The 27721-nt window shown below is 44.3% G+C and overlaps 1 protein-coding gene across 1 annotated transcript; it reads right to left on the bottom strand.

Annotated features, from left to right (window-relative positions):
• acat1 (acetyl-CoA acetyltransferase 1) lies at window positions 1-23440 on the bottom strand. The gene is made up of 12 exons (XM_029700544.1): window positions 23287-23440; window positions 22877-22924; window positions 22615-22732; window positions 6252-6347; window positions 6069-6169; window positions 5514-5657; window positions 5173-5323; window positions 4932-5027; window positions 4499-4612; window positions 1268-1332; window positions 554-711; window positions 1-428 (listed from the first exon to the last, which is right to left on the bottom strand). Exons 1-12 carry the CDS (start codon window positions 23335-23337, stop codon window positions 308-310), a joined length of 1263 nt encoding a protein of 420 aa, XP_029556404.1. The 5' UTR covers window positions 23338-23440; the 3' UTR covers window positions 1-307.
• Window positions 23441-27721: the final 4281 nt, after the last annotated feature.

Below are 27721 nucleotides of genomic sequence, written 5' to 3'. Positions count from 1 at the left end.
GAAGGCTCTTTTTTCATTAACTATTTATTCATCTTTACAGTCGAAAAGTTAAATATAAATTACCTCTTGCAACAAACATTCATCGAAAACAGGAGTGACTTAAACATGGGAGTTATAATATTAGTTCAGTAGGTTAGTTGACCAGTAAGGCTGCCAGACTGGAGGTTGTTCATTTCAGACACATTATCTAGAGTGATAAGGCACAGTCTAAAAGATGACAAGTACATCCAAAAGTGTTTTAACAGCTCAGTTCAGGCAGTTTATATGCTTGTCTGTTAATAACCTTTAAGGGGAAGAGAAAAGATTCCTATAACTTCTGGATGATGATAGAGGAGGCTCCACCACCACCATTGCAGATCCCAGCCAGGCCGTACTGGCCAGACTTCAGAGCATGTACCATGTGTCCCACGATTCTCGCCCCCGACATCCTGAGAGATTGACAGAATGACAAAGTAAGCATCACAAAGATCTGGCTTTTCCCTCCCTTACTATCAGGCATATTTGTTTATCATCAGAATTTTTTGGCATAGCACTCTCTGTCAATGCTGCTTACCCAATAGGGTGTCCCAGGGAGACAGCTCCTCCATTGACATTGACTTTGCTGGGGTCGATGTCCAGCATCTTCACGTTGGCCAGAACCACAACACTGAAGGCTTCGTTGATCTCCCACATGGCAATGTCCTCCTTCTTTAGCCCTGCAGCTGCCAGGACCTGAGGACCATAAAAATGTACATTTATTTAAATTTCACACTTATTTTACCAGGTTGACTGAGAATACATGATCATTTACAGCAAATATGTGCTGTCATTCAATTAAATTGAACAAAGACCGATGCTTTTTTCACCGCCAGAAGCTATATTCATGAGTCATGTTACTGTCCCGATCTCTGATAATCCATATTATCTAAAAGGTACAGTGATGAGACCCACAACTTACTTGAAACAACCACTACAGCAGTCATTTAAAAAAAAATAACTTCATATAGTTCTCCAGCACTACCCCCAACATTAACATACTGTATGAGAAAATGGCAGGTTTCGATGTTTTGTAGTAAAAAAGATAAAGATACATTTTTCTAATGGCATCATCAGGTATGCATCATGTGACTTCAACCGATGAGTAGGCATTGCCTACGACTGGGTAAAAATGTATTTGTACAGCATTTTTATGTTTTGTAGTATTTTCACATATGTTGATATTGGGGGTAGTGCCAGAAATGAATAGGGAATTTAAACATTTAGACATTACCCATTAACACTCACTCACCTTTGGTACAGCAAAGGCAGGAGCGATGGGGAAATCAATGGGAGCAGTAGCTGCATCTGCAAAAGCTGGAAAATGAAGACATTTTATTTAAAAAGGAGAAACGTAATATTTCAGCCATCATTTTGCATCTTGATCATAATCCAAAAAACACACGTTTCAGGTACGTGAAGAAGTTTTGTATTACTAATGTTTTTGCTATTGTGGTCAACATCGCTAATGAGACTCAATCGTAATACAGGAAGTTGTGGAGACAACAGCTGGACCAGCTAGCTGCGGTAACAACTGATTAGCAGCATCACGCGGCATTCTAAAAATTACTGGTATGTGATTGACATTTGGTTTTAGTTGCAGGTGGAAATTTTACATGTATAACATTTAAAACTATATCGGGGGGGGCATGGTAGTGGGTACGGCCAATGGCACGGTTTTAGAGGCCCTCTTGGCAGCAAAGAAAACATTTAGCTGTTTCAAAGCAAATTTCCTGGAATTATACACATTTTGCCATGGCTTATGCCTTGTTCTTAGGCTACCGGAGTGACTCAAAACATAAAATCAAAAATGGGAGGCCCCATGCCATGCCATTTTTTGAATTTTAGATTCTCCCCAACTGTCTAGTTTTATTTTGCTGATTATAAGAACTTACAAAAAAATATATTGCTATTATCTTTCCTACATAATTTATATATGGTTTTAATTGTGTAAGTTTACACTGAAAACGTTTTTACCATCCCACAGGGGCGGCCACGAATTAGCAGTGGCAGTGCGCAGTGGCTAAATGCATAAAGGGGAAATACTGCTCTTTATAAAGCTTATCACTTTAACCTGAATTGTAAAATGAATAGCAGATTTTTAATGTGTTATTAAAAGCTGCAATAGGTAACTTTTTGGGCGACTGAACCAAATTCAAATGTGAGTTATAGATCTGTCATTCTCATTGAAAGCAAGTCTAAGAAGCGGTAGATCTGTTCTATGTGCGCCATTTCTATGCTTTAATTTATTGATTTAATTTTTTAACAGTGCAGTGAAGTCGCTCAACATTTACATAACAGTCGGTCATCTAGCAGACACTCCCATCCAGAACGACCCACAGGAGCAACCAGGGTCAAGCGCCCCGCCCAAGAGCACATGGACAGATCTCCCACCAAGTCAAATCGGGGACCCGAACCAGCGACCTCTCAGCCACCAGCCCCCAACCATCGAAGAGCCCCCCGCCAGGCCAGCAACCATCAAAGAGGCCCCCCACAGCTCCCCTGAGAGTTGCCCCTCAACCATCCAAGACCCCTCCACAGTCCCTCCCAAAACAGAGTGTATACGCACTTACGTGGCATCAGTTTCAGGCAAACAGGCAATGTTCCTTTTTTGTGTCGTTTAAAAAAAACATTTTTTTACTTTCATCTTTGACCTTTTGCATTCGGAAAGTATTCAGACCCCTTCACTTTATCCACATTGTTACTTTACATCCTTAATCTAAAATGGATGAAATTGTTGTTTCCCCTCAATTTACACACAATACCCCATAATGACAAAGCAAGAACAGGTTTTTAGAATTTTTAAAACATAAAAAAAAAAAAAAACATGGAAATAACACATGTACATAATTATTCAGACCCTTTACCCAGTACTTTGCTGAAGCACCTTTGGCAGCAATTACAGCCTCGATTTTTCTTGGGTATGACGCTACAAGCTTGACACACCTGTATTTGGGGAGTTTCTCCCATTCTTATCTGCAGATCCTCTCATGCTCTGTCAGGTTGGATGGGGAGCATCACTGCAAGGCTATTTTCAGGTCTCTCCAGAGATGTTAGATCGGATTCAAGTCCAGGCTCTGGCTGGGACACTCAAGGACATTCAGAGACTTGTCCCGAAGCCACTCCTGCATTGTCTTGGCTGGGTGCTTAGGGTCGTTGTCCTGTTGGAAGGTGAACCTTCACCCCAGTCTGAGATCCTGAGCAGGTTTTCATTAAGGATCTCTGTACTTTACTCCATTCATCTTTCCCTTGATCTTGACTAGTCTCCCAGTCCCTGCCGCTGAAAAACATCACCACAGCATGATGCTGCCACTACGCTTCACCGTAGGGATGGTGCCAGGTTTCCTCCGGACGTTACACTTGGCATTCAGGCCAAATAATCTTGTTTCTCATGGTCTGAGTCCTTTAGGTGCCTTTTGGCAAAATGCCAGCAGGCTGTCATGTGCCTTTTACTGAGAGTTGCTTCCGTCTGGCCACTCTACCATAAAGGCCTGATTGGTGGAGCGCTGCAGAGATGGTTATCCTTCTGGAAGGTTCTCCCATCTCCACAGAGGAACTCTGGAGCTGTGTCAGAGTGACCATCGGGTTCTTGGTCACCTCCCTGACCAAGGCCCTTCTCCCTCGATTGCACAGTTTGGCCGGGTGGCCAGCTCTAGGAAGAGTCTTGGTTGTTTAAAGTTCTTCCATTTAAGAATGATGGAGGCCACTGTGTTCTTGAGGACCTTCAATGATGCTGAAATATTTTGGTAGCCTTTCTCAGATCTGTGCCTCAACACAATCCTGTCTCAGAGCTCTACAGACAATTCCTTCCACCTAAGGTTTCTGCTCTGACATGCACTGTCAACTGTGGGATCTTATAAAGACAGGTGCGTGCCTTTCCAAATCATGTCCAATCAATTGAATTTACCACAGGTGGACTCCAATCCAGTTGTAGAAACATCAAGGATGATCAATGGAAACAGCATGCACCTGACCTCAACTTCCAGTGTCATAGAAAAGGGTCTGAATACTTTTGTAAATAAGGTACATGTTTTTATTTTTAATATATTTGCAAACATTTCTAAAAACCTGTTTTTGCTTTGTCATTATGGGGTATTGTGTGTAGATCGATGACTGGGAAAAAATAAGTGATACATTTTAGAATAAGTCTGTAATGTTACAAAATGTGGAAAAAGTCAATGGTCTGAATACTTGCCGAATGCATTGTACAACATTTTCGGTTAATAAAAATATATTTCACAGCAGTTTTGATGGCACAATGATTCTCTACACTAAACTTGCTTGTTTTGTCACAAACTGAAATTAAGTGAACTATTAGAATTTTATCACCCAGAGCGATTTCTGCTTATTGCACCTTTAAGGTGAAAGTTCATGATGTTCCTGGGAATCGCCCTGGATTGTTATCTCTACAAAGACACTAGGTGCCATAGCATTATGTAACTACAGTCTGGTACTGGGCTACGTGGGGGGGATGGTGCCTTACAGACGATCCTGGCCAATGGGGTGACGCCGAGTCTCTTTGCCGCGTCGACCGTCATGAGAACCAGAGCGGCGGCCCCGTCGTTCAGCGTGCTGGCATTGGCTGCAGTAACCGTGCCTGGAATCCAAATCACCAATCAGAATCAACTTAATCTGCACACAGAGGTTTGTCTCAAGCACATCAGCGAGTGTTTGAGTCTGTCTCGAACCTTGTGCAAATAACGTTCACAGTAGTTTTACTTCTGAAGACGTTTTTTTATGCCCATTATCATGGATTACCTTGGGCTACCATGAAAAAAGGATATCGACCCAAGAGTTGAAAAAACAGACATTTTTGGCTTTCTGTAAGCTCAGATGCCCTCCTACTCAGTAATATATAAGCAAACATGCAGCAGACACCAGTTCAGAGGCCTATCAACTAGGACTAGGGTACTTTCCATTCTCCTTCTGGAACACTGCTCTCAGTTTGGGGACTTTGCTGAAGTCCACACGCCTCCACTCCTCATCCTCTGACACTACCACATCAGGCTTGCCTGCAGAGGAAAAACATTATGTCAACTACATGCATCTGACCACTGATAATAAGCCTATGGAGAAACATGGTAACATGGTTTGGTTTAGTTTATTTAGATACCCATTAGTTATTGAGGTGAAATGTTACAGGATACCATCCTTTACCTCTCTGGGGGATGCTAACGGGGACAATCTCTTTCGCAAGCACTCCTGATTCATATGCTGCTTTGCTGCGGCTGTATGAGCTGATGGCGTAGGCATCCTGCTCCTCCCTGCTGATCTGGCTGTTCTTGGCTGTGTTTTCTGCACAGTTTCCCTACACATTACATTCCATTAAAACACATTATATCCTCTTCAAAAAGTCAAGAACTCAACTACTAACCATTGCTTACTCTGTCTCCAAATGAATGGAAATAATAATGTCTGGACAGCAGCCAGCAAGAACACCAACACATACACTCCTATAGAGAACATTTGCTCTATTTAAATATACAGTGATAAAATACCATGTGGAATTTGTTGTAGACGTCAGTGAGGCCATCCTTTACGATGAGGTCCTCCATCCTCACGCCTCCGTAGGACGGAGTGTCCCTAGTCATCACGTAGGGGACATTGGACATACTCTCCATACCGCCTGCCACCATCACATCCTGGCACAGTCAGAGTTAGTGGGAGAAACAAACGTGAAAGCAACCAGATTTGTTTTGTCTGAACACGTTTTAGGAGATTATTCCTATGTTACATGATGCAACACTTTCCATAGAAAAATAATGGGCTTATTAGATAAAGATTAATGACATGGTTATATTTTTTGGTCACAATGACCTTCATCGGAAATCTGTAATCTGCGAGTGCAATGTCAACAGGGTTTTAATCTTCTTTATGTAGTAAAGTCCAGTGTTCTTCAATGGAGTGTTGGACCTCATATAGGCATACCTACCATAATGTTTTGGCAAACTGAGTAACAGTGATATTGCAGATGATCAGAGCAGGGGTAATAGCAGCTAAGTCTGGTGTCAAGTCATGTTATGGTAACACAGTGAGCTGTTATGTTACTGTACCTGGTGTCCACACATCAGACTCTGGGCAGCCAGCATGATAGACTTCATTCCAGAGGCACAGACTTTGTTGATTGTTGTTGCTGGAGTGGAGAGGGACAGCCCTGGGGGGGGGGGGTGTAAGTAGCAGTCGATTAGCACGCCTGATAATGTGGTGTGTGTGAATGTGTGTGTTTCTAAACATACCTGCACCAAGCAGGGCCTGTCTTGTAGGGGCCTGTCCTTCCCCAGCCTGTAGTACATTTCCCATGTAGACCTCCTTCACCTCCTCAACTGGGATACCTGGCCACAATCACACAATATACATACCCGTACAGATAAAACAAATTGACTGCAGTTTACACCTCCTTTCAGATGAAATGTACAATGTTCAAAATCATTTGCGTGTGTGTTTCATATGCACTACCATTCAAAATTTTGGGGGTCACGTAGAAATGTCCTTGTTTTTGAAAGAAAAGGCCATTTTCTGTCCATTAAAATAACATCAAATTGATCAGAAATACAGAGAAGACATTATTAATGTTGTAAATTACTATTGTAGCTGAAAACAGCAGATTTTTTAAAGAATATCTACATAGGCGCACAGAGGCCCATTATCAGCAACCATCACTCCTGTGTTCCAAAGGCACGTTGTGTTAGCTAATCTAAGTTTAGCATTTTGAAAAGGCAAATTGATCATTAGAAAACCCTTTTGCAATTATGTTAGCACCGCTGAAAACTGTTGTTCTGATTAAAGAAGCAATAAAACTGGCCTTCTTTTGGCTAGTTGAGTATCTGAAGAGTCAGCATTTGTGGGTTCGATTACAGGCTCAAAGTGGCCAGAAACAAAGAACTTTCTTCTGAAACTCGTCAGTATATTCTTGTTCTGAGAAATGAAGGCTATTCCAAGCGAGAAATTGCCACGAAACTGAAGATCTCTTACAACGCTCTGGCCATTTTGAACCTGTAATTGAACCCACTAATGCTGATTTGAAGGCGATCAAATAAACCCCACTTCCTTAAATTCTGCTAACAAACATGCAATCTTTGGAGAATAAAATAGATTACCTACGCGCAAGATTAAACTACCAACGGGACATTCAAAACTGTAATATCTTATACTTCACGGAGTCAACAAGGACACTATCAACACACAGCTGGCTGGTTATACGCTGTACCGGCAGGATAGAACAGCGGCGTCTGGTAAGACAAGGAGCGGTGGGCTATGTACTTTTGTAAACAACAGCTGGTGCACGATATCTAAGGAAGTCTCGAGCTATTGCTCGCCTGAGGTAGAGTATCTCATGATAAGCTGTAGACCACACTACCTACCGAGAGAGTTTCTGTATTTTTCGTAGCTGTTTACATACCACCACAGTCAGAGGCTGGCACAAAGACAGCATTGAATGAGCTGTATTCCACCATAAGCAAACAAGAAAACGTTTACCCAGAGGCGGCGCTCCTAGTAGCCGGGGACTTTAACGCAGGGAAACTTAAATCCGTTTTACCAAATTTCTATCAGCATGTTAAAATGTGCAACCAGAGGACTTAAAAAATTTTTTTTAACTCGACCACCTTTACTTCACACACACACAAAGCTCTCCCTCGCCCTCCACTTGGCAAATCTGACCATAATTCTATCCTCCTAATTCCTGCTTACAAGCAAAAACGAAAGCAGGAAGCACCACTGACTAGATCAATAAAAAAGTGGACAGATAAAGAAGATGCTAAACTACAGGACTGTTTTGCTAGCACAGACTGGATGTATGTTCTGGGATTCCTCCGATGGCATTGAGAAGTACACCACATCAGGTCATCGTCTTCATCAATAAGTGCATCGATGACGTCGCCCCCACATTGACCGTATGTTCATACCCCAACCAGAAGCTATGGATTACAGGCAGCATCCACACTGAGCTAAAGGCTAGAGCTGCCGCTTTCAAGGAGCGGGACACTAATCCAGACTCTTATAAGAAATCCTGCTATGCCCTCCGACGAACCATCAAACAAGCAAAGCATCAATACAGGACTAAGATCGAATCGTACTACACCGGCTGACACTCGTCGAATGTGGCAGGGCTTACAAACCATTACAGACTACAAAGGGAAGCACAGCTGAGAGCTGCCCAGTGACACGAGCCTACCAGACGAGCAAAACTACTTCTATGCTCGCGTCGAGGCAAAAGGCACTGGAACATGCATGAGAGCACCAGCAGTTCCGGAAGACTGTGTGATCACGCTCTCCGCAGCCGATGTGAGTGAGTAAGACCTTCAAACAGGTAAACATTCACAAGGCCACATGGCCAGACGGATTACCAGGACGTGTACAGCGAGCAAGCGCTGACCAACTAGGAAAATCCAAGATGGCGTAGCAGTCAGACGTCTTTGTCTTGTCTCGTCCCATGTATATATCTTTTTATATATTTTTCTTCGCATTCTTTTTAATATTTTTCCTAAACCTCAACTTCAAAATACCCTCCTGCAACCCGCCTCACCCAATGTTGTAACGATTTTGTTTGGAAACATAGCGGAGTCAGGCGCAGGACACAGGTATGAGTGCAAAGAGTCTTGTTTACTCAAAAACACAATAAAAAATCTCCAACAGCAAAACAACAGGGTTAGGAGAAACACCTCCAACAACCACTGACACGAACAATCACGGACAAAACAGAAAGGGAAGCCAGAGGGTTAAATAAGGAACATAATAAGGGAATTGAAAACAGGTGTGTATAATTAAGACAAACCGAACAGGGAAACATGGATCGGTGGTGACTAGTAAGCCGGTGACGTCGACCGCCGAACGCCGCCCGAACAAGGAGAGGGGCCGACTTCGGTGGAAGTCGTGACAAATGTGGTGTGGATGTTTTTTTTGTAAAGTATTTCTATTTACCGCAGAACTGGAATACCTCAACTGAAGCTAGCTAGCTAACTAGCTACCAGCTATCAGTCAGCTAACCACTGCTAGCGGTCATCAGCTAACCTTTAGCTCGGAAAGCTCTGGCCAGTTTGTACAACGCGTTTCAAACCAGAGCATACCGGACCTAATTTTTTCTCTCCATATCCCCCGATTCCTACCGCAAACTCTGAACCTTTTCATCTGGATCGTCGCAGCTAGCTAACCGCAACCCAGGTTGACTACTCCTGGCTAACGTTTCCGTCCCGGAGCTAGCACCAACTAGCCTGGAGCTAGCCCATGATAGACCCATCTCCCGGCTAGAGCTCCTGGGCTACTCCTGGAGCACACTCCTTGGCTACAATATCCGGACCCCTTCTACTGCCGGTACGGGGCACGGAACCCCGCCGATCCATCATGACTGGAATATCGACATAATCTGGCCGAGGATCCCAACAGGCCCCTCACGCGCGACGTCCCCTAAAGGCCCATTCTGCTAACCGCGGCCTGCATGCTATCTAGAGCATATTGGACTGTTAGCTGATCCATCGGCCAGTTTCTTGGACCACCAAGTCCAATTGGCAAAATGGGAAAAGACCCCTCTGCTACTTGGAACCCTACTAATTCCACGACTGGTCTATCGACGTCACCGCACGAGCAGGCAAAAACAGACTTTTCCCCCATCGCGACGTCCATCTAAGGCCCTTATGCTAGCTTGCTAGCCCCGGCCTGCTAACTGCTAGCTTGCTAGCCCCGGCCTGCTAACTGTCTAAATCGCCATGTCCCCAGCCAGCCCAACCACTCACTGGACCCATACGATCACTTGGCTACGCATGCCTCTCCCTAATATCAATATGCCTTGTCCATTACTGTCCTGTTTAGTGATTACTGTCTTATTTCACTGTAGAGCCTCTAGCCCTGTTCAATATGCCTTAACCAACCATGTTGTTCCACCTCCCACATATGTGATGACATAACCTGGTTTAAACGTCTCTAGAGACTATATCTCTCTCATCATTACTCAACACCTAGGTTTACCTCCAATGTACTCTCTTCCTACATTACCTTTGTCTGTACATTATGCCTTGAATCTATGCTACCGTGCCCAAAAATCTGCTCCCTTTACCCTCTGTTCCGAATGTGCTAGACGGCCAGTTCTTATAGCCTTTAGCCATACCCTTATCCTACTTCTCCTCTGTTCCTCTGGTGATGTGGAGCTTAATCCAGGACCTGCAGTGCCTAGCTCCACTCCTACTCCCCAGGTGCTCTCATTTGTTGACTTCTGTAACCGTAAAAGCCTTGGTTTCATGCATGTTAACATTAGAAGCCTACTCCCTAAGTTTGCTTTATTTACTGCTTTAGGACATTCTGCCAACCCGGATGTCTTAGCCGTGTCTGAATCCTGGCTTAGGAAAACCACCAAAAACCTTGAAATTTCCATCCCTAACTACAACATTTTCCGCCAAGATAGAACTGCCAAAGGGAGCGGAGTTGCAATCTACTGCAGAGATAGCCTGCAGAGTTCTGTCTTACTATCCAGGTCTGTACCAAAACAATTTGAGCTTCTACTTCTAAAAATTCACCTTTCCAGAAACAAGTCTCTCACCGTTGCCACTTGCTATAGACCACCCTCTGCCCCCAGCTGTGCCTTGGACACCATATGTGAATTGATTGACCCCCATCTATCTTCTGAGCTCGTGCTGCTAGGTGACCTAAACTGGGACATGCTTAACACCCCAGCCATCCTACAATCTAAGCTTGATGCCCTCAATCTCACACAAATTATCTATGAACCTACCAGGTACAACCCCAAATCCGTAAACACGGGAACCGTCATAGATATCATCCTAACTAACTCGCCCTCCAAATACACCTCTGCTGTTTTCAATCAAGATCTCAGCGATCACTACCTCATTGCCTGCATCCGTAATGGGTCCGCGGTCAAACGACAACCCCTCATCACTGTCAAACGCTCCCTAAAATACTTCAGCGAACAGGCCTTTCTAATCGACCTGGCCGGGGTATTCTTGAATGATATTGACCTCATCCCGTCAGTAGAGGATGCCTGGTTATTCTTTAAAAGTGCCTCCCTCACCATCTTAAATGCTCCATTCAAAAAAGTTAGAACCAGGAATCGATATATAGCCCTTGGTTCACTCCAGACCTGTCTGCCCTTGACCAACACAAAAACATCCTGTGGCATTCTGCATTAGGATCGAATAGCCCCCGTGATATGCAACTTTTCAGGGAAGTTAGGAACCAATATACACATGCAGTTAGGAAAGCTAAGGCTAGCCTTTTCAAACAGAAATTTGCATCCTGTAGTACAAACTCAAAAAAGTTCTGGGACACTGTAAAGTCCATGGAGAATAAAGAGCACCTCCTCCCAGCTGCCCACTGCACTGAGGCTAGGAAACACTGTCACTACCGATAAATCCACAATAATTGAGAATTTCAATAAGCATTTCTCTACGGCTGGCCATGCTTTCCACCTAGCTACCCCTACCCCGGTCAACAGCCCTGCGCTCCCCACAGCAACTCGCCCAAACCTCCCCCACTTCTCCTTCACCAAAATCCAGATAGCTGATGTTCTGAAAGAGCTACAAAATCTGGATCCCTACAAATCAGCCGGGCAAGACAATCTGGACCCTCTCTTTCTAAAATGATCTGCCGAAATTGTTGCAACCCCTATTACTAGCCTGTTCAACCTCTTTTGCATCGTCTGAGATTCCCAAAGTTTGGAAAGCTGCCGCGGTCATCCCCCTCTTCAAAAGGGGGAGACACTCTAGACCCAAACTGCTACAGACCTATATCTATTCTATCCTACCTTTCTAAGGTCTTTGAAAGCCAAGTTAACAGATTACCGACCATTTCGAATCTCACCGTACCTTCTCCGCTATACAATCTGGTTTCAGAGCTGGTCATGGGTGCACCTCATTCACGCTCAAGGTCCTAAACTAAATCATAACCGCCATCGATATGAGACATTACTGTGCAGCCGTATCGTCGACCTGGCTAAGGATTTCGACTCTGTCAATCACAACATTCTTATTGGCAGACTCAACAGCCTTGGTTTCTCAAATGATTGCCTCGCTTGGTTCACCAACTACTTCTCCGATAGAGTTCAGTATGTCAAATCGGAGGGCCTGTTGTCCGGACCTCTGGCAGTCTATGGGGGTACCACAGGGTTCAATTCTCAGGCCGACTCTTCTCTGTATACATCAATGATGTCGCTCTCGCTGCTGGCGATTCTTTGATCCACCTCTACGCAGACGACACCATTCTGTATACCTCTGGCCCTTCGATGGACACTGTTAACTGACCTCCAGATGAGCTTCAATTCCATACAACTCTCCTTCCGTGGCCTCCAACTGCTCTTAAATGCAAGAAAAAGTAAATGCATGCTCTTCAACCGATCACTGCCAGCACCTGCCAGCCCATCCAGCATCACTACTCTGGATGGTTCTGACTTAGAATATGTGGACAACTACAAATACCTAGGTGTCTGGCTAGACTGTAAACTCTCCTTCCAGACTCACATTAAACATCTCCAATCCAAAATTAAATCTAGAATCGCCTTCCTATTTCGCAACAAAGCATCCTTCACTCATGCTGCCAAACATACCCTCGTAAAACTGACCATCCTACCGATCCTCGACGATGTAATTTACAAAATAGCCTCCCAACACTCTACTCAGCAAATTGGACGCAGTCCATCACAGTGCCATCCGTTTTGTTACCAAGGCCCCATATACTACCCACCACTGCGACCTGTATGCTCTCGTTTGCTGGCCCTCCCTTCATACTCGTCGCCAAACCCACTGGCTCCAGGTCATCTACAAGTCTCTGCTAGGTAAAGCTCCTCCTTATCTCAGCTCACTGGTCACCATAGCAGCACCCACCCATAGCACGCGGTCTAGCAGGTATATCTCACTGGTCACCACCAAAGCCAATTCTTCCTTTGGCCGCCTCTCCTTCCAGTTCTCTGCTGCCAATGACTGGAACGAACTGCAAAAATCTCTGAAGCTGGAGACTCTTGCCTCCCTCACTAGCTTTAAGCACCAGCTGTCAGAGCAGCTCACAGATCACTGCACATAGCTCATCTGTCAATAGCCCATCCAATCTACCTCATCCCCATACTGTATTTATTTATTTCTTGCTCCTTTGCACCCCAGTATCTCAACTTGCACATTCATCCCCTGCACATCCTACCATTCCAGTGTTTAATTGCTATATTGTAATTACTTTGCCACCATGGCCTATTTATTGCCTTAGCTCTCTTATCCTACTTCATTTGCACATGCTGTATATAGATTTTGCTACAGTATTATTGATTGTATGTTTGTTTATTCCATGTGTAACTCTGTGTTGTTGAATGTGTTGAACTGCTTTGCTTTATCTTGGCCAGGTCACAGTTGCAAATGAGAACTTATTCTCAACAAGCTTACCTGGTTAAATAAATGTGAAATACATACATATATATATGTTTTTGTGTCTTCACTGACATTTTCAACCTTTCCCTGTCTAAGTCTGTAATACAAACATGTTTTAAGCAGACCACCATAGTGCCTGTGCCTAAGAACACGAAGGTAACCTGCCTAAATGACTACCGACCCGTAGCACTCACGTCTGTAGCCCTGAAGTGCTTTAAACGGCTGGTAATGGCTCAAATCAACACCATTATCCCAGAAACCCTAGACCCACTTCAATTTGCATACCGCCCCAACAGATCCACAGATGATGCAATCTCTATTGCACTCCACACTGCCCTTTCCCACCTGGACAAAAGGAACACCTATGTGAGAATGCTATTCATTGACTACAGCTCAGCATTCAACACCATAGTGCCCTCAAAGCTCATCAATAAGCTAAGGACCCTGGGACTAAACACCTCCCTCTGCAACTGGATCCTGGGCCCTTGCAGGTGGTAAGGGTAGGTAACACATCCGCCACGCTGATCCTCAACACGGGGGCCCCTCAAGGGTGCGTGCTCAGTCCACTCCTGTACTCCCTGTTCACTCATGACTGCACAGCCAGGCACGACTCCAACACCATCATTAAATTTAACAGTGGTTGGCCTGATCACCGACAAGACAGCCTATAGGGAGGTCAGAGACCTGGCCATGTGGTGCCAGGACAACAACCTCTCCCTCAACGTGATCAAGACAAAGGAGATGATTGTGGACTACAGGAAAAAGAGGACTGAGCACGCCCCCATTCTCATTGACGGGGCTGCAGTGGAGCAGGTTGAGTGCTTCAAGTTCCTTGGTGTCCACATCAACAAACTAAACATGGTCCAACCACACCAAGACAGTCGTGAAGAGGGCATGACAATTCCCCTCAGGAGGAATTATTCCCCTCAGGAGACTGAAAAGATTTGGCATGGGTCCTCAGATCCTCAAAAGGTTCTACAGCTGCACCATCGAGAGCATCCTGACTGGTTGCATCACTGCCTGGTATGGCAACTGCTCTGCCTCTGACCACAACGCACTACAGAGGGTAGTGTGAAAAACCCAGTACATCACTGGGGCCAAGCTCCCTGCCATCCAGGACCTCTATACCAGGTGGTTTAAGAGGAAGGCCCTAAAAGTTGCCAAAGACTCCAGCCACCCTAGTCATAGACTGTTCTCTCTGCTACCGCACGGCAAGCGGTACCGGAGCACCAAATCTATGTCCAAGAGGCTTCTAAACAGCTTCTACCCACAAGCCATAAGACTGCTGAACACCTAATCAAATGGCTACCCAGACTATTTGCATTGCCCCCCTCTTTAACCCCGCTGCTACTCTCTGTTGTTATCATATATGCATAGTTACTTTAATAACTCTACCCACATGTAGATATTATCACAACTAACCAGTGCCTCCGCACATTGACCAGGTACCCCCCCCCCCGTATATAGTCTCGCTATTGTTATTTTACTGCTGCTCTTTAGTTACTTGTTACTTTTATTTCTTATTCGTATTTATTTTTTTATACTGCATTGTTGGTTAGGGGCTCATAAGTAAGCATTTCACTAAGGTCTACAACTGTTGTATTCGGCACATGTGACTAATAAAATGTAAATGATTTGATGCTCCAGATACTCACGTCTAAAGGCTAGTTTTATTGCTTCTTTAATTAGAACAGTTTTCAGCTGTGCTAACAATTGCAAAGGGGTTTTCTACTGATTAATTAGCCTTTTACAATGATAAACTTGGATTAGCTAACACAACGTGCCATTGGAACACAGGAGTGATGGTTGGTGATAACGGGCCTCGGTACGCCTACATAGCTATTCCATTAAAAAACATTTTTAATTAGCAATGTTTACACTGTATTTTTGATCATTTTGATGTTATGTGCTTTTCTTTGAAAAGCAAGGACATTTCTAAGTGACCCCAAACTTTTGAACGGTAGTGTATATACACACACAGACTCTGGGCAGCCAGCATGATAGACTTTATCCCAGAGGCATACACACACACACACTATACAGTGCATTCGGGAAGTACTCAGACCCCTTGACCAATCAGGCTTTTATGGTAGAGTGGCCAGACGGAAGCCAATCCTCAGTAAAAGGCACATGACAGCCCGCTTGGAATTTGCAAAAAGGCACCTAAAGGACTCTCAGACCATGAGAAACAAGATTCTCTATCTGATGAAACCAAGATTTAACTCTTTGGCCTGAATGCCAAGCGTCACATCTGGAGGAAACCTGGCACCATCCCTCCAATGAAGCATGGTGGTGGCAGCATCAGGCTGTGGGGATGTTTTTCAGCGGCAGGGACTGGGAGAGTAGTCAGGATCGAGGGAAAGATGAACGGCGCAAAGGTTTCTAAAAACCTGTTTTTGCTTTGTCATTACGGGGTATTGTGTGTAGATTGAGGGAAAAACTATTGTCACAGCCCCTCTGCAGTGCAGGGGCGGTTCCTCCTGCAGGCAGAGGAGGGTCGTTAGTGATTGGAGCAACCTGGGCTCAGGGTATTTAAACTGCTTCACTAACCACTCTTCTCTCCCTGCTCCTCCAGGTATGATCCTGTTTTGTTTGTTCCTTTGTAGTTTTACGTAGTTTCCACTCAGTCATGTTCACACACACAGATTCATGCATCCCTGCACTTTACATACACCCTACATTATGACATTTCCACACCTCATTCCTTTGTTTAAAGTTAATAGTTTTTGGTTTACAATAAATAACCTTTTTATTGGCATATACCTGTTGTTCATGTCCCCTCACTTTTGCCACAGGCTATGAGCCGGCCTGTGACAAGTGGGGGCTCGTCCGTAAGTTAAAGTTAATTGTACTTTATTTTAGTTGACTAACATTTTGTCATAGTTGGTTAAGGTTGTCTAGATTGTCTTTGCTTTATTATTGATACGTTTGTTTATTTTGTAATTTGGCTTATTTAGTTAACTTGGGTTACTTTAGTTCAGATTGCCACATTTGTTTGAGAGGGATGTTTTGGTTGGGCCAATATTGTTGAAGAGTGTTGAGCTATGTGTTCTTTTGGTTCAGTTAGCTTGGTAGCTAAATTTGGTTAGCAATTCACTCTGGGTTTTTCTGGGTTTTTGTTCAAGTGGGAGTCCTCTCCTGTTCAGGCTTATCAGCGAGTGTCAATAGGAGGCTCGTGGTGTTGTTTTAGGTGGCAGTGAACGTGGGTAGAGCTTCCCTTTTCCCCTACATCGGCTCGGGAGCACCTTCGTGGTTATGGGGGGGCCGCCAGTTCTGGTTGTCTTTTCCACTCCACTGGTTTTGTGTGCATAAAACCCCACCACATGTGACTGCACAAAGACCAGGGCCAGTTAGTTAGTTGTTTTTGGAGGATAGTGGGGTTTGGCTCCTGTCCTTGAACCCAGACTGACAGCAGGTGAGTTGTGTATTTTTTTGGGCGCATTTGTAATAGTTGTATTGGTTGACTAAAATGTCTTCCATTCTGAGTAGTTTTTTTCAAGCTCCTTCAGATGTAGCTTTAGAGTTGTGTACTAAGGAGCAGTTAATTGAAATTGACAGAACATTATCAGATTGAGATTGTTGACAAAATTAAAGAGACTGTTAAAGCTAAATTAAAGCAGAATTACCAATTTGATGATTCACAGAATCTTCATTTGTTGCCTAAATTTGATGAGTCAGATCCAGACACATACTTTGCTTTGTTTGAGCGTATTACGGAAGCTAGAGCTTGGTCAGATTTGGACATGACTATGTTGTTGCAATGTGTGCTTACAAGTAAAGCACGTGAGGCTTTTGCAGCACTGAGTGTAGCTGACAGTAAAGTGTATGCTAAAGTTAAATCAGCAGTTCTGAAGGTTTACGAACTTGTGCCAGAGGCATATCATCAACGGTTTCGTTACAGGAAAAAGTTAGTCACAAACCTATTCTGAGTTTGTTCGTGATTTGACTTCTGCATTTAATCGTTGTCATTTAATACATGTCTCCAAGTGATGCAGCAGTCCTTGCAGATGAGTACAGGCTAACGCATGTCATTTTGAGTCAAACAGTGACATGTACCATAAAAATATCTTCACTTCTAGGAATAGTAAGGTCAACGTTTTTTGGAGCTTCTTTCCAAAGGCCTCAGCAGAAGTTTGGGTCTGGAGGACTTAAAGCACCAGTTAATGCTAATACCAGTCGCTACTGTTTAGTTGAAGGACATTGGAAGAAAGATTGTCCTCTACTTAAATCAAAAAAGTCAGGTCAAGTTAAACCTGCTGTGATGGCAGCTCCTGTTTCAGCCTCTGACCACCAGGGTGAGTTTTTTCAGCCACTAGTTGAGTTTGATTCTCTGTCTTCCCAATGTGATTTTTCAGCCTTTATTTCAGATGGTGCAGTGTCCCTGAAAGATGGCAACCAAAATGTTTCAATCAAGATCTTAAGAGACACTGGAGCTTTAGATTATTTTATTCTGGAATCTGTTTTGCCATTCTCTAAGGAGTCTGATACTGGCAGTTGTGTAATGGTACGTGGTATGGGTTTAGTTCCATTCTCTTCTCCTTTACATGAAGTTAACCTAAAATGTGGTCTGGTAGAGGGTGATATAGATGTTGGGGTTGGACCCCAGTTGCCAGTAGAGGGAGTCCACATGATTTTGGGGAATGACTTGGCAGGTTGTAAGGTGTGGGCAGATGGCAAACTAAACATCTTTACGAAGCAACCTTCAGTGTCCCCAGCAAGGGTATCTCCAGATCGCAACTGTGTCTCCTGAGGTATTTCCAGTTTGTGCTGTTACCCGCGCTGCCTCTCGTAATAAGGTTGAGAGTAAGCCAGAAAGTCTTGAGTTGCCAGTCAAACTCCAGACAGAACAGTTGACTAGTTCTAGGGATTAATTGATGGCTGAGCAAAAGGCCGATAGTACCTTGGCTGATCTGTTTGATAAAGTTGTTCCTGATTCAGTGGTGAGGAATAGTGCTCAGTGTTATTTTCTTCTTGATGGGCTGTTGGTTAGGAAATGGGTTCCACACTATGATCAGGGTCTAGGAGAATCAGTCTTTCAAATAGTTGTACCTACTACTTTGCGAAATAAAGTGTTGCAAACTTCACATGGTGATGTGGCAGGTCATATGGGTGTTTGTAAGACTTATGATCGCATACGCCGTTATTTTTTCTGGCCACGTTTAAAGCGGGATGTAGCTTAGTTTATTAACTTGTCATGCGTGTCAGCGCACAAGTAAGCCAAACCAGGTTGTAAAACCAGCACCTTTGTATCCAATACCAGCCGTAGGGCAACCTTTTGAGGATCTTATTATCGATTGTGTTGGGCCTTTACCACGGTCCAAGTCAGGTCATAGCTACTTATTAACTGTTATGTGTCAAGCAACTAGATATCCGGCAGCTTTTTCCTTGCGTACCATAACTTCAAAATCAGTAGTTAAAGCGTTAACTCAATTTATTTCAACATTTGGGATTCCAAAAATCATCCAGTCAGATCAGGAGTCTAACTTTACCTCCCATTTATTTGCTCAGGTTCTCAAATAGCTTAAAGTTAAACACTAAGTCTACTGCGTACCATGCCCAGAGTCTGGGAGCTTTGGAACATTTTCAAACTTTAAAATCCTTGCTTTGTGCATACTGTACAGAACTGTCTGCAAATTGGGAAGGGTTACCTTGGCTGTTACTACCTGCTCGTGAAGTAGTGCAGGAAAGCACAGGGTTTAGCCTAAATGACTTAGTGTTTGGTCATAAGGTGCGTGGGCCTTTAGCAGTGCTGCAGGATGGTTGTTTGCCTGAGGAACCACCTTGGAACCTTAGACTATGTAAATGGTTTTAGGTTGAAGTTGTATAGGACTGGTGAACTGGCAAAAGAAAAACTAAAATGTTCTCAACAGAAAATGAAATATGACGGACTGGCTGTGCTGTGTGAGTTTAGTCCAGGTGAACGTGTACTTGCTCTTCTGCCTCTTGTAAGTTCACCTTTTCAGGCAAAATACTGTGGTCCTTTCACTGTGTTGCGCAAAGTGTCAGATTTGAACTATCTTACTGAAACCGCTGGTCATAGGAAGTCCTCTAAATTATGCCATGTGAACCTGTTAAAATGTTATCACTCCTGTGATCTAAGCAAAGTGGAAGGCACTCCAGCGGTAAGGTCAGCGTTGATTGCTATTCCAGTCACTGCATCTTGTGGCTTTAACTTTGTGGAGGGGGGAGAAGAGGAGGTAGTTAGGGTTTCGGATGAGGTCTTACAAGGTCGGTTGAAAAACTCCCAGACTTTGCAAAACCTTGGGGTTTTGGTAGATCATTTAGACTGAGAAATGTGATGAATTGGTAGCTCTTATTAGAAACTACCCTGTTTTGTTTTCTGACACTATCGAAAACCCACTTAATTGAGCATGACAGACATCGGAGATGCTAAGCCTATCAAACAGATTTTATCGTGTATCTGAGAAGAGACTGCAATTGGAAACAGAGGTGCAGTATATGTTGGACAATGGTATTGCGGCTCCATGTTTTACAAATTGGGCTTCACCCTGTCTTCTGGTCAAAAAGTCTGATTCCACTTTCAGACCTTGCACTGATTATAGAAAAGTTAACTGTTACTAAAGCAGACCTTTACCCTCTTCCTAGGATGAAGGACTGTATTGATCAAGTTGGGTCAGCAAAGTATGTTAGCAAATTTGATATTTTAAAGGGATATTGGCAAGTAACCCGTACCAAAAGAGCTTGTGAGATTGCTGCCTTTATAACTCCATCTGGTTTGTTCTCTTATACAGTGATGCCTTTCGGGTTGTGGAATGCTCCAGCCACCTTCCAGAGGCTGATGAATCGGGTGGTCTCAGGTATGGAAGGGTGAGCCGTGTATTTGGACGACGTGGTCGTCTACTCAGACTCCTGGGAGGAGCAAGTCTGGAGAGTGCAAACCCTGTTCGAAAGACTGGTGTGGGCCAGGTTGACTATCAATTTGGCAAAGTGTGAGTTTGCCAAAGCTACAGTCACATACCTAGGCAAGGTTGTTGGTCAGGGTGTTGTCTGTCCCGTGGAAGCCAAGGTTCAGGCTGTGAAGCAGTTCCCACAGCCCTCCACAAAGAAAGAACTGATGCGCTTCCTGGGAATGGCGGGGTACTACCGTGCTTTCTGTAAACTTTTCGGTAGTAGTGTCCCCACTGACCAATCTGTTGAAGGCCAAGGCTGAATTTATCTGGTCCACCCAGTGTCAAGAGGCATTTGATGCAGTTAAGGCTCTTTTGTGTTTGGCACCCGTGTTGGTAACACCAAATGTTGGGAAACCTTTCAAATTGCAGGTAGACGCCAGTCAAATCGGTGCTGGGGCTGTGCTTCTCCAGGAAAATGATGACAATGTTGAGTGTCCAGTCAGTTTCTTTTCCCGGAAATGTAATAAGTATCAGCAAAACTATTATGTAACTGAAAAGGAGGCTTTAGGTCTCATTAGGGATTTACAGCACTTCGAAGTCTGTTGGTTCTGGTTTGACCCCTTTAACTGTGTTCACTAACCACAACCCACTTGTTTTTCTGAAGTCCCTGCAAAATCCCAACCAGCGCCTGATGCGTTGGGCTTTGTTCTTGCAACCATTCAACCTCGATATTAGACACATTAGTGGTAAGGATATCATTGCTGATGCTGTCCCGCGCTCCTTTAGCCCAGTTTGTATTTTCTCTCTGCTGACCCCTGCGGGCTGTCTGCGCCTCTTTTCTCTTAAATTGCTCCCCAGGTACCAGGGCTGCTGAGTTTGAGGGGACAGTCAGCTAGGGGACACGGGGCTACTGCTAGGAGCAAGGACTGGTATCCGTTTGTTTTTGGGGGGGAATTTTGGATTGTTTTAAATATGTTGGGTCGAAATTTGGGTTGAGGGTGGACCCTCATTTTGAGGGGGGTGTCACAGCTCCTCTACAGTGCAGGGGCGGTTCCTCCTGCAGGCAAAGGAGAATGAAATGAATGTATTCACTACTGTAAGTCGCTCTGGATAAGAGCGTCTGCTAAATGACAAAAAAAAAGTTGTTAGTGATTGGAGCTGGCGTGATTGGAGCTACCTGGGCTCAGGGTATTTAAACTGCTTCACTAACCACTCCTCTCTCTCCCTGCTACTCCAGGTATGATCCTGTTTTGTTTGTTCCTTTGTAGGTTTACTTAGTTTCCACTCAGTCATGTTCACACACACAGATCCATGCACTTTACATACACCCTACATTATGACATTTCCACACCTCATTCCTTTTCCTTTGTTTAAAGTTAATAGTTTTTGCTTTACAATAAAGAACCTTTTGATTGGCCTATACCTGTTGTTCATGTCCCATCATTTTTGCCACAGGCTGAGCCGGCCTGTGACACTATTGAATCCATTTTAGAGTAAGGCTGTAAAGTAACAAAATAAGGAAAGTCAAGGGGTCTGACTACTTTCCGAATGCACTGTAGATAGGATAGATTGATATTTAAATATCAGTTTCCCCTAACCCTACCACCCCTCCCCTATTTGGAGTAAACTAATGGACAACACTTAGGCTTCTACCTCCAGCTAATACATACATTGTAAAATACATTGTGTCCATAAAAATGTAAGAGAAATAAATCAGATTAAGCCTGAAATATGCGATGTAGTAGGGAGTTGTAGTTTCCAACAGGCCAATATTCTACATACTTTAGCGCAGGGAACTTGTCAATTAACGACAGTGACCATAATCTACTGTACAACTACTTTTACGCCTGCTTCGTAAAAGAGACAGAAGAATGTGTGATTGAGGGATAGAGAGCAGTTGCGTCGCAAGGTATCTCTACCTGAACATACATGATCTAAGTGATTAATAATTGGTATTCAGCGGTTATAAGTGCCTTAATTTTAAGAACTACTAAAATTGTGATTTTTGTCAGACAGCAGCTCTAGAGATGAGAAGATGACTTGGAATTAAATAATAAAGTCATCAAATAAAACAAATAATATACACACAACCTAAATATTGTATTAAAGTAATGTGAATAAATGAGGGCAGTGACAAGCAGTAATGGGCAGTCACTACCATCATTGGACTTTTAATAACCGTTTTATTGTGTCACAGCATACAACCTACATAATACATTTGTTAATTTAAAAAAAATCAAAACCGAAAACCATTATTTTTTTTATCAAACCGAAACGACCTCAAAAAGCAATAATCGCTCAGCACTGCTGCTGTGTCAAAACATGCATCTAATTGTCAATCATTTTACTGTGAATGAATGTAATGACGTAAAGTCCTCATATCACTCCCATACCTGCTTTCTCAATGGCTCCTTTGATGGCGATGGAGCCCAGTTTGGTGGCCGGTACGGCTGCCAGGCTCCCTCTAAAGGACCCCATCGGGGTGCGGACGGCACTGACGATGACCACTTCCTGAAATGACCCATCAAAGTTTGGCAAAACCCTTTTGTAGCTTACTACATTCTCACTTTCACTCAGTCAGTTCAATGTGTCAAGTTAGCTGCAAAGATCCTGAAAAGGGTAAATGATGTTCCAAAACATTTGTCACTTACTCACATTTAAAGAAGGGCGAGTTGAATAGGTCCTTGACAGGTACTTGTGAGCCTGCAAGGGCAGAGGGATATACCTATTAGCAGCTAGGTACTTAATGTAACGGGGGGGACGACAACGTTACGCCACATTCAGCCAGCTAGCAATCTGATTAGCTACTACTATTATTATTGACGTGTAGGTACAGCAATATATTTCTGGGAGCCAACTAACAATATATAGCAAGCTAACACATTACAGGGATTGCTGTGGCTAGCTAACTATATCAGATAGCGAAGTTTACAAGGCAGGCCTTTTCTATCGTAACCGGCTGTCAAAACAACAATAGCCACCTAGCATGTGCCGGCGTCCGATAAAATGAGAAGGAATGCTTCCCGTTTGAAGTGCCCACATTGATTTTGGTCACCCCCACTTACCAAACGCTTGCAAAGTTGAGAACGCATGGTTAAAAGTCCACTTGATGACATAATGTTGAACTGCAACGGAGGTCTGTTCGCAAAGTTAGACCAATTTCACCTTCAGCCTACTAGTACAGCGCCAACCCAATGGACCAATCAGAGCGTGTGTTTGCAAAACGTCAGTGCGCATTGTGGTCATTGTAGTAAAAACGAGAAACAAATTGTAGTTATATAAAGGGATCTACCACAGACAAAAGGGGTATTTTTAATAATTGTATTTATTTCACCTTTATTTAACCAGGTAGGCCAGTTGAGAACAAGTTCTCATTTACAACTGCGACCTGGCCAAGATAAAGCAAAGCAGTGAGACACAAACAACACAGAGTTAGACATGGAATAAACAAGCGTACAGTCAATAACACAATAGAAAAAAAAGTATATATACAGTGTGTGCAAATGGCGTGAGGAGGTAAGGCAATAAATAGGCCATAGTGGCGAAGTAATTACAATTTAGCAAATTAACACTGGAGTGATAGATGTGCAGATGATGATGTGCAAGTAGAAATACTGGTGTGCAAAAAAGTAAATAAAAACAATATGGGGATGAGGTAGGAACATTGGATGGGCTATTTACAGATGGGCTGTGTACAGCTGCAGAAATCAGTTAGCTGCTCAGATTGCTGATGCTTATCGTAAAGTGAGGGAGATATAAGTCTCCAACGTCAGTGATTTTTGCAATTTGTTCCAGTCAGTGGCAGCAGAGAACTGGAGGGAAAGGCGGCCAAAGGAGGTGTTGGCTTTGGGGATGACCAGTGAGATATACCTGCTGGAGCGCGTGCTATGGGTGGGTGTTGTTATCGTGACCAGTGAGCTGAGATAAGGCGGAGCTTTACCTAGCAAAGACTTATAGATGACCTGGAGCCAGTGGGTCTGGCGACGAATATGTAGCAAGGGCCAGCTGACGAGAGCATACAGGTCGCAGTGGTGGTTGGTATATGGGGCTTTGGTGACAAAACGGAGGGCACTGTGATGGACTGCATCCAGTTTTCTGAGTAGAGTGTTGGAGGCTATTTTGTAAATTACATCGCCGAAGTCGAGGATCAGCAGGATGGTCAGTTTTACGAGGGTATGTTTGGCGGCGTGACTGAAGGAGGCTTTGTTGCAAAATAGGAAGCTGATTCTAGATTTAATCTTGGATTGGAGATGCTTAATGTGAGTCTGGAAATAGAGTTTACAGTCTAGACAGAAACCTAGGTATTTGTAGTTGTCCACATATTCTAAGTCAGAACCGTCCAGAGTAGTGATGCTAGTCAGGCGGGCGGGTGCGGGCAGCGATCGTTTGAAACGCATGCATTTAAGAGCAGTTGGAGGCCACGGAAGGAGTGTTGTATGGCATTGAAGCTCGTTTGGAGGTTTGTTAACACAGTGTCCAAAGAAGGGCCAGATGTATACAGAATGGTGTCGTCTGCATAGAGGTGGATCAGGGAATCACCTGCAGCAAGAGCGACATCGTTGATATATACAGAGAAAAGAGTCGGCCCGAGAATTGAACCCTGTGGTACCCCCATAGAGACTGCCAGAGTCCGGACAACAGGCCCTCTGATTTGACACAGTGAACTCTGTCTGAGAAGTAGTTGGTGAACCAGGCGAGGCAGTCATTTGAGAAACCAAGGCTGTTGAGTCTGCCAATAAGAATGTGGTGATTGACAGAGTTGAAAGCCTTTGCCAGGTCAATGAAGACGGCTGCACAGTACTGTCTTTTATCGATGCCGGTTATGATATCGTTTAATACCTTGAGCGTGGCTGAGGTGCACCCGTGACCAGCTCGGAAACCGGATTGCACAGCGGAGAAGGTACGGTGGAATTCAAAATGGTCAGTGATCTGTTTATTAACTTTGCTTTCGAAGACTTTAGAAAGGCAGGGCAACCCAAATACATGGCAGAAATCCTGTCAAAATCAAATCACATTTTATTGGTCACATGCACGTGTTTAGCAGATGTTATTGCAGGTGTAGCAAAATATCTAACAAATAATATCTAACAATTTCACAACAATACACACAATACACACAAATCTAAAGTAAATGAATGGAATTAAGAATATATACATATTTGGACGTGCAATGTCAGAGCGGCATAGACTAAGATACAGTAGAACAGAATATAATACAGTATATACATATGAGATGAGTTATGCAAAATATGTAAACATAATTAAAGTGACTAATGTTCCAATGTTAAAGTGGCCAGTGATTTAAAGTCTACGTATATAGGGCAGCAGCCTCTAATTTGCTAGTGATGGCTGATTAACAGTCTGATGGCCTTGAGATAGAAGCTGTTTTTTAGTCTCTCGGCCCCAGCTTTGAAGTACCTGTACTGACATCGCCTTCTGGATGATAGCGGGGTGAACAGGCAGTGGCTCGGGTGGTAGTTGTCCTTGATGATTGTTTTGGCCTTCCTGTGACATCAGGTGCTGTAGGTGTCCTGGAGGGCAGGTAGTTTGCCCTTGGTGATGCGTTGTGCAGACTGCACCACCCTCTGGAGGGCCCTGCGGTTGTGGGCGTATCGCCCCGAAGAAGAGTCTGTGCGTCTTGCCAAGATATGCCTGTCACCACCCACCTCAGCCCACACTGCCCCACGAAGCCATCATGAACCTGAGGAAGATGAGCTGCGAAGCCCTACACACCTCTCTCATCTAAGAGGCTACCAGCCAGGACTTCCACTGCATCCCGAGGTGGTCCTGCTATTTACCAGATCCCCCTCCACACACACTAGTGTTACCCACCCCTTCACACACACTAGTGTTACCCCTCCACACACACTAGTGTCATCCCCCTCCAATCACACCCGACAGGATGCTCTCAATTCTGCATCTGTAAAAATGTGTGAGGGTCTTAGGGGCCAAAACAAATTTCTTCAGCATCCTGAGGTTGAGGATGCGCTGTTGCGCTTTCTTCATCACACTGTCTGTGTGGGTGGACCACTTCAGTTTGTCAGTGGTGTGTACACCGAGGAACTTGAAGCTTTCCAACTTCTCCACTGCAGTCCCGTCGATGTGGATAGGGGGGTGCTACCTCTGCTGTTTCCTGAAGTCCACGATCATCTCCTTTGTTTTGTTGACATTTAGTGAGATGTTATTTTCCTGACACTACACACCGAGAGCCCTCACCTCCTCCATGTAGTCTGTCTCGTCATTGTTGGTAATCAAGCCTACTACTGTTGTGTCATCTGCAAACATATGATTGAGTTAGAGGCGTGCATGGCCATGCAGTCATGGGTGAACAGGGAGTACAGGAGGTGGCTGACCACGCACCCTTGTGGGGCCACAGTGTTGAGGATCAGCGAAGTGGAGATGTTGTTTCCTACCTTCACCACCTGGGGGCTGCCCATCAGGTAGTACAGGACCCAATTGCACAGGGCTGGGTTGAGACCCAGGACCAGGGGTTGAGACAGAAGTGAGTGCTACGGGGCGATAGTAATTTAGTTCAGTTACCTTTGCGTTCTTGGGTACAGGACTAATGGTGGCCATCTTGAAGCATGTGGGGACAGCAGACTGGGATAGGGAGAGATTGAATATGTCCGTAAACACTCCAGCCAGCTGGTCTCCGCATGCTCTGAGGATGCGGCTTGGGATGCCGTCTGGGCCGGCAGCCTTGCAAGGGTTAACACGCTTAAATTATTTACTCACGTAGGGCCATGGAGAAGGAGAGCCCACAGTACTTGGTAGTGGGCCGCGTCGGTGGCACTGTGTTATCCTCAAAGCGGGCGAAGGTGTTTAGCTTGTCCGGAAGCAAGACATCGGCGTCCACGACGTGGCTGGTTTTCCCTTTGTAGTCCGTGATTGTCTGTAATGTAGACCCTGCCACTTATGTCTTGTGTCTGAGCTGTTGAATTGTGACTCCACTTTGTTTCTATACTGACATTTTGACTGTTTGATTACCTTACGGAGGGAATAACTACACTGTTTGTATTTGGCCATATTCCCAGTCACCTTGCCATGTTAAATGCGGTGGTTCGCGCTTTCAGTTTTGCACGAATGCTGCCATCTATCCACGGTTTGGTATGTCTTATTGTTTGCACCTGTTCCTCATTTGGTTCTCTTGATTTATGGTTATTTAAGCCTGTGTAGCCCGCCCAGGTTTGTGCGGGATTATTTGCGTCAGAGTGTGTTTTTGTTATTGGATGTGCTGGCGATCGACTAGTGTTATTTTATGTGCGTGCTGTGTACCTGTTGTTCTGGGCACTTCGCATTTCACGCCGGTTGTGTTGGCGTCGACCGTTTTTGTGTTTTACGGAATAAACACATTATTTCCCTACCTCTGCTCTCTGCGCCTGACTCCTACCACCACTCCTATCATTTGTTGACACCGCCCTTCTTCCCAGAGAGATATTTATTCCTGTCTGCGCTCTCAAACTTCCCATCATTCTGATTACGGTAGTCATTTTGTCACCC

Source organism: Salmo trutta, chromosome 19 (genome assembly GCF_901001165.1).
Source record: "Salmo trutta chromosome 19, fSalTru1.1, whole genome shotgun sequence".
Taxonomy (NCBI): Eukaryota; Metazoa; Chordata; class Actinopteri; order Salmoniformes; family Salmonidae; genus Salmo; species Salmo trutta.
This window is presented reverse-complemented; position numbering and strand designations above follow the sequence as displayed.

What these genes read in the sequence shown, in the direction of transcription:
- acat1 (XM_029700544.1), bottom strand. Translation starts at nt 23,337, where the DNA reads ATGTCATCAAGTGGACTTTTAACCATGCGTTCTCAACTTTGCAAGCGT. An exon ending in CCCATTGGCCAGGATCGTCT is followed by an intron (nt 1,333 to 4,498) that starts GTAAGGCACCAT and finishes TTCATTTTCCAG; the next exon opens with CTTTTGCAGATGCAGCTACT. An exon ending in CTGCCTTTGCTGTACCAAAG is followed by an intron (nt 712 to 1,267) that starts GTGAGTGAGTGT and finishes TATGGTCCTCAG; the next exon opens with GTCCTGGCAGCTGCAGGGCT.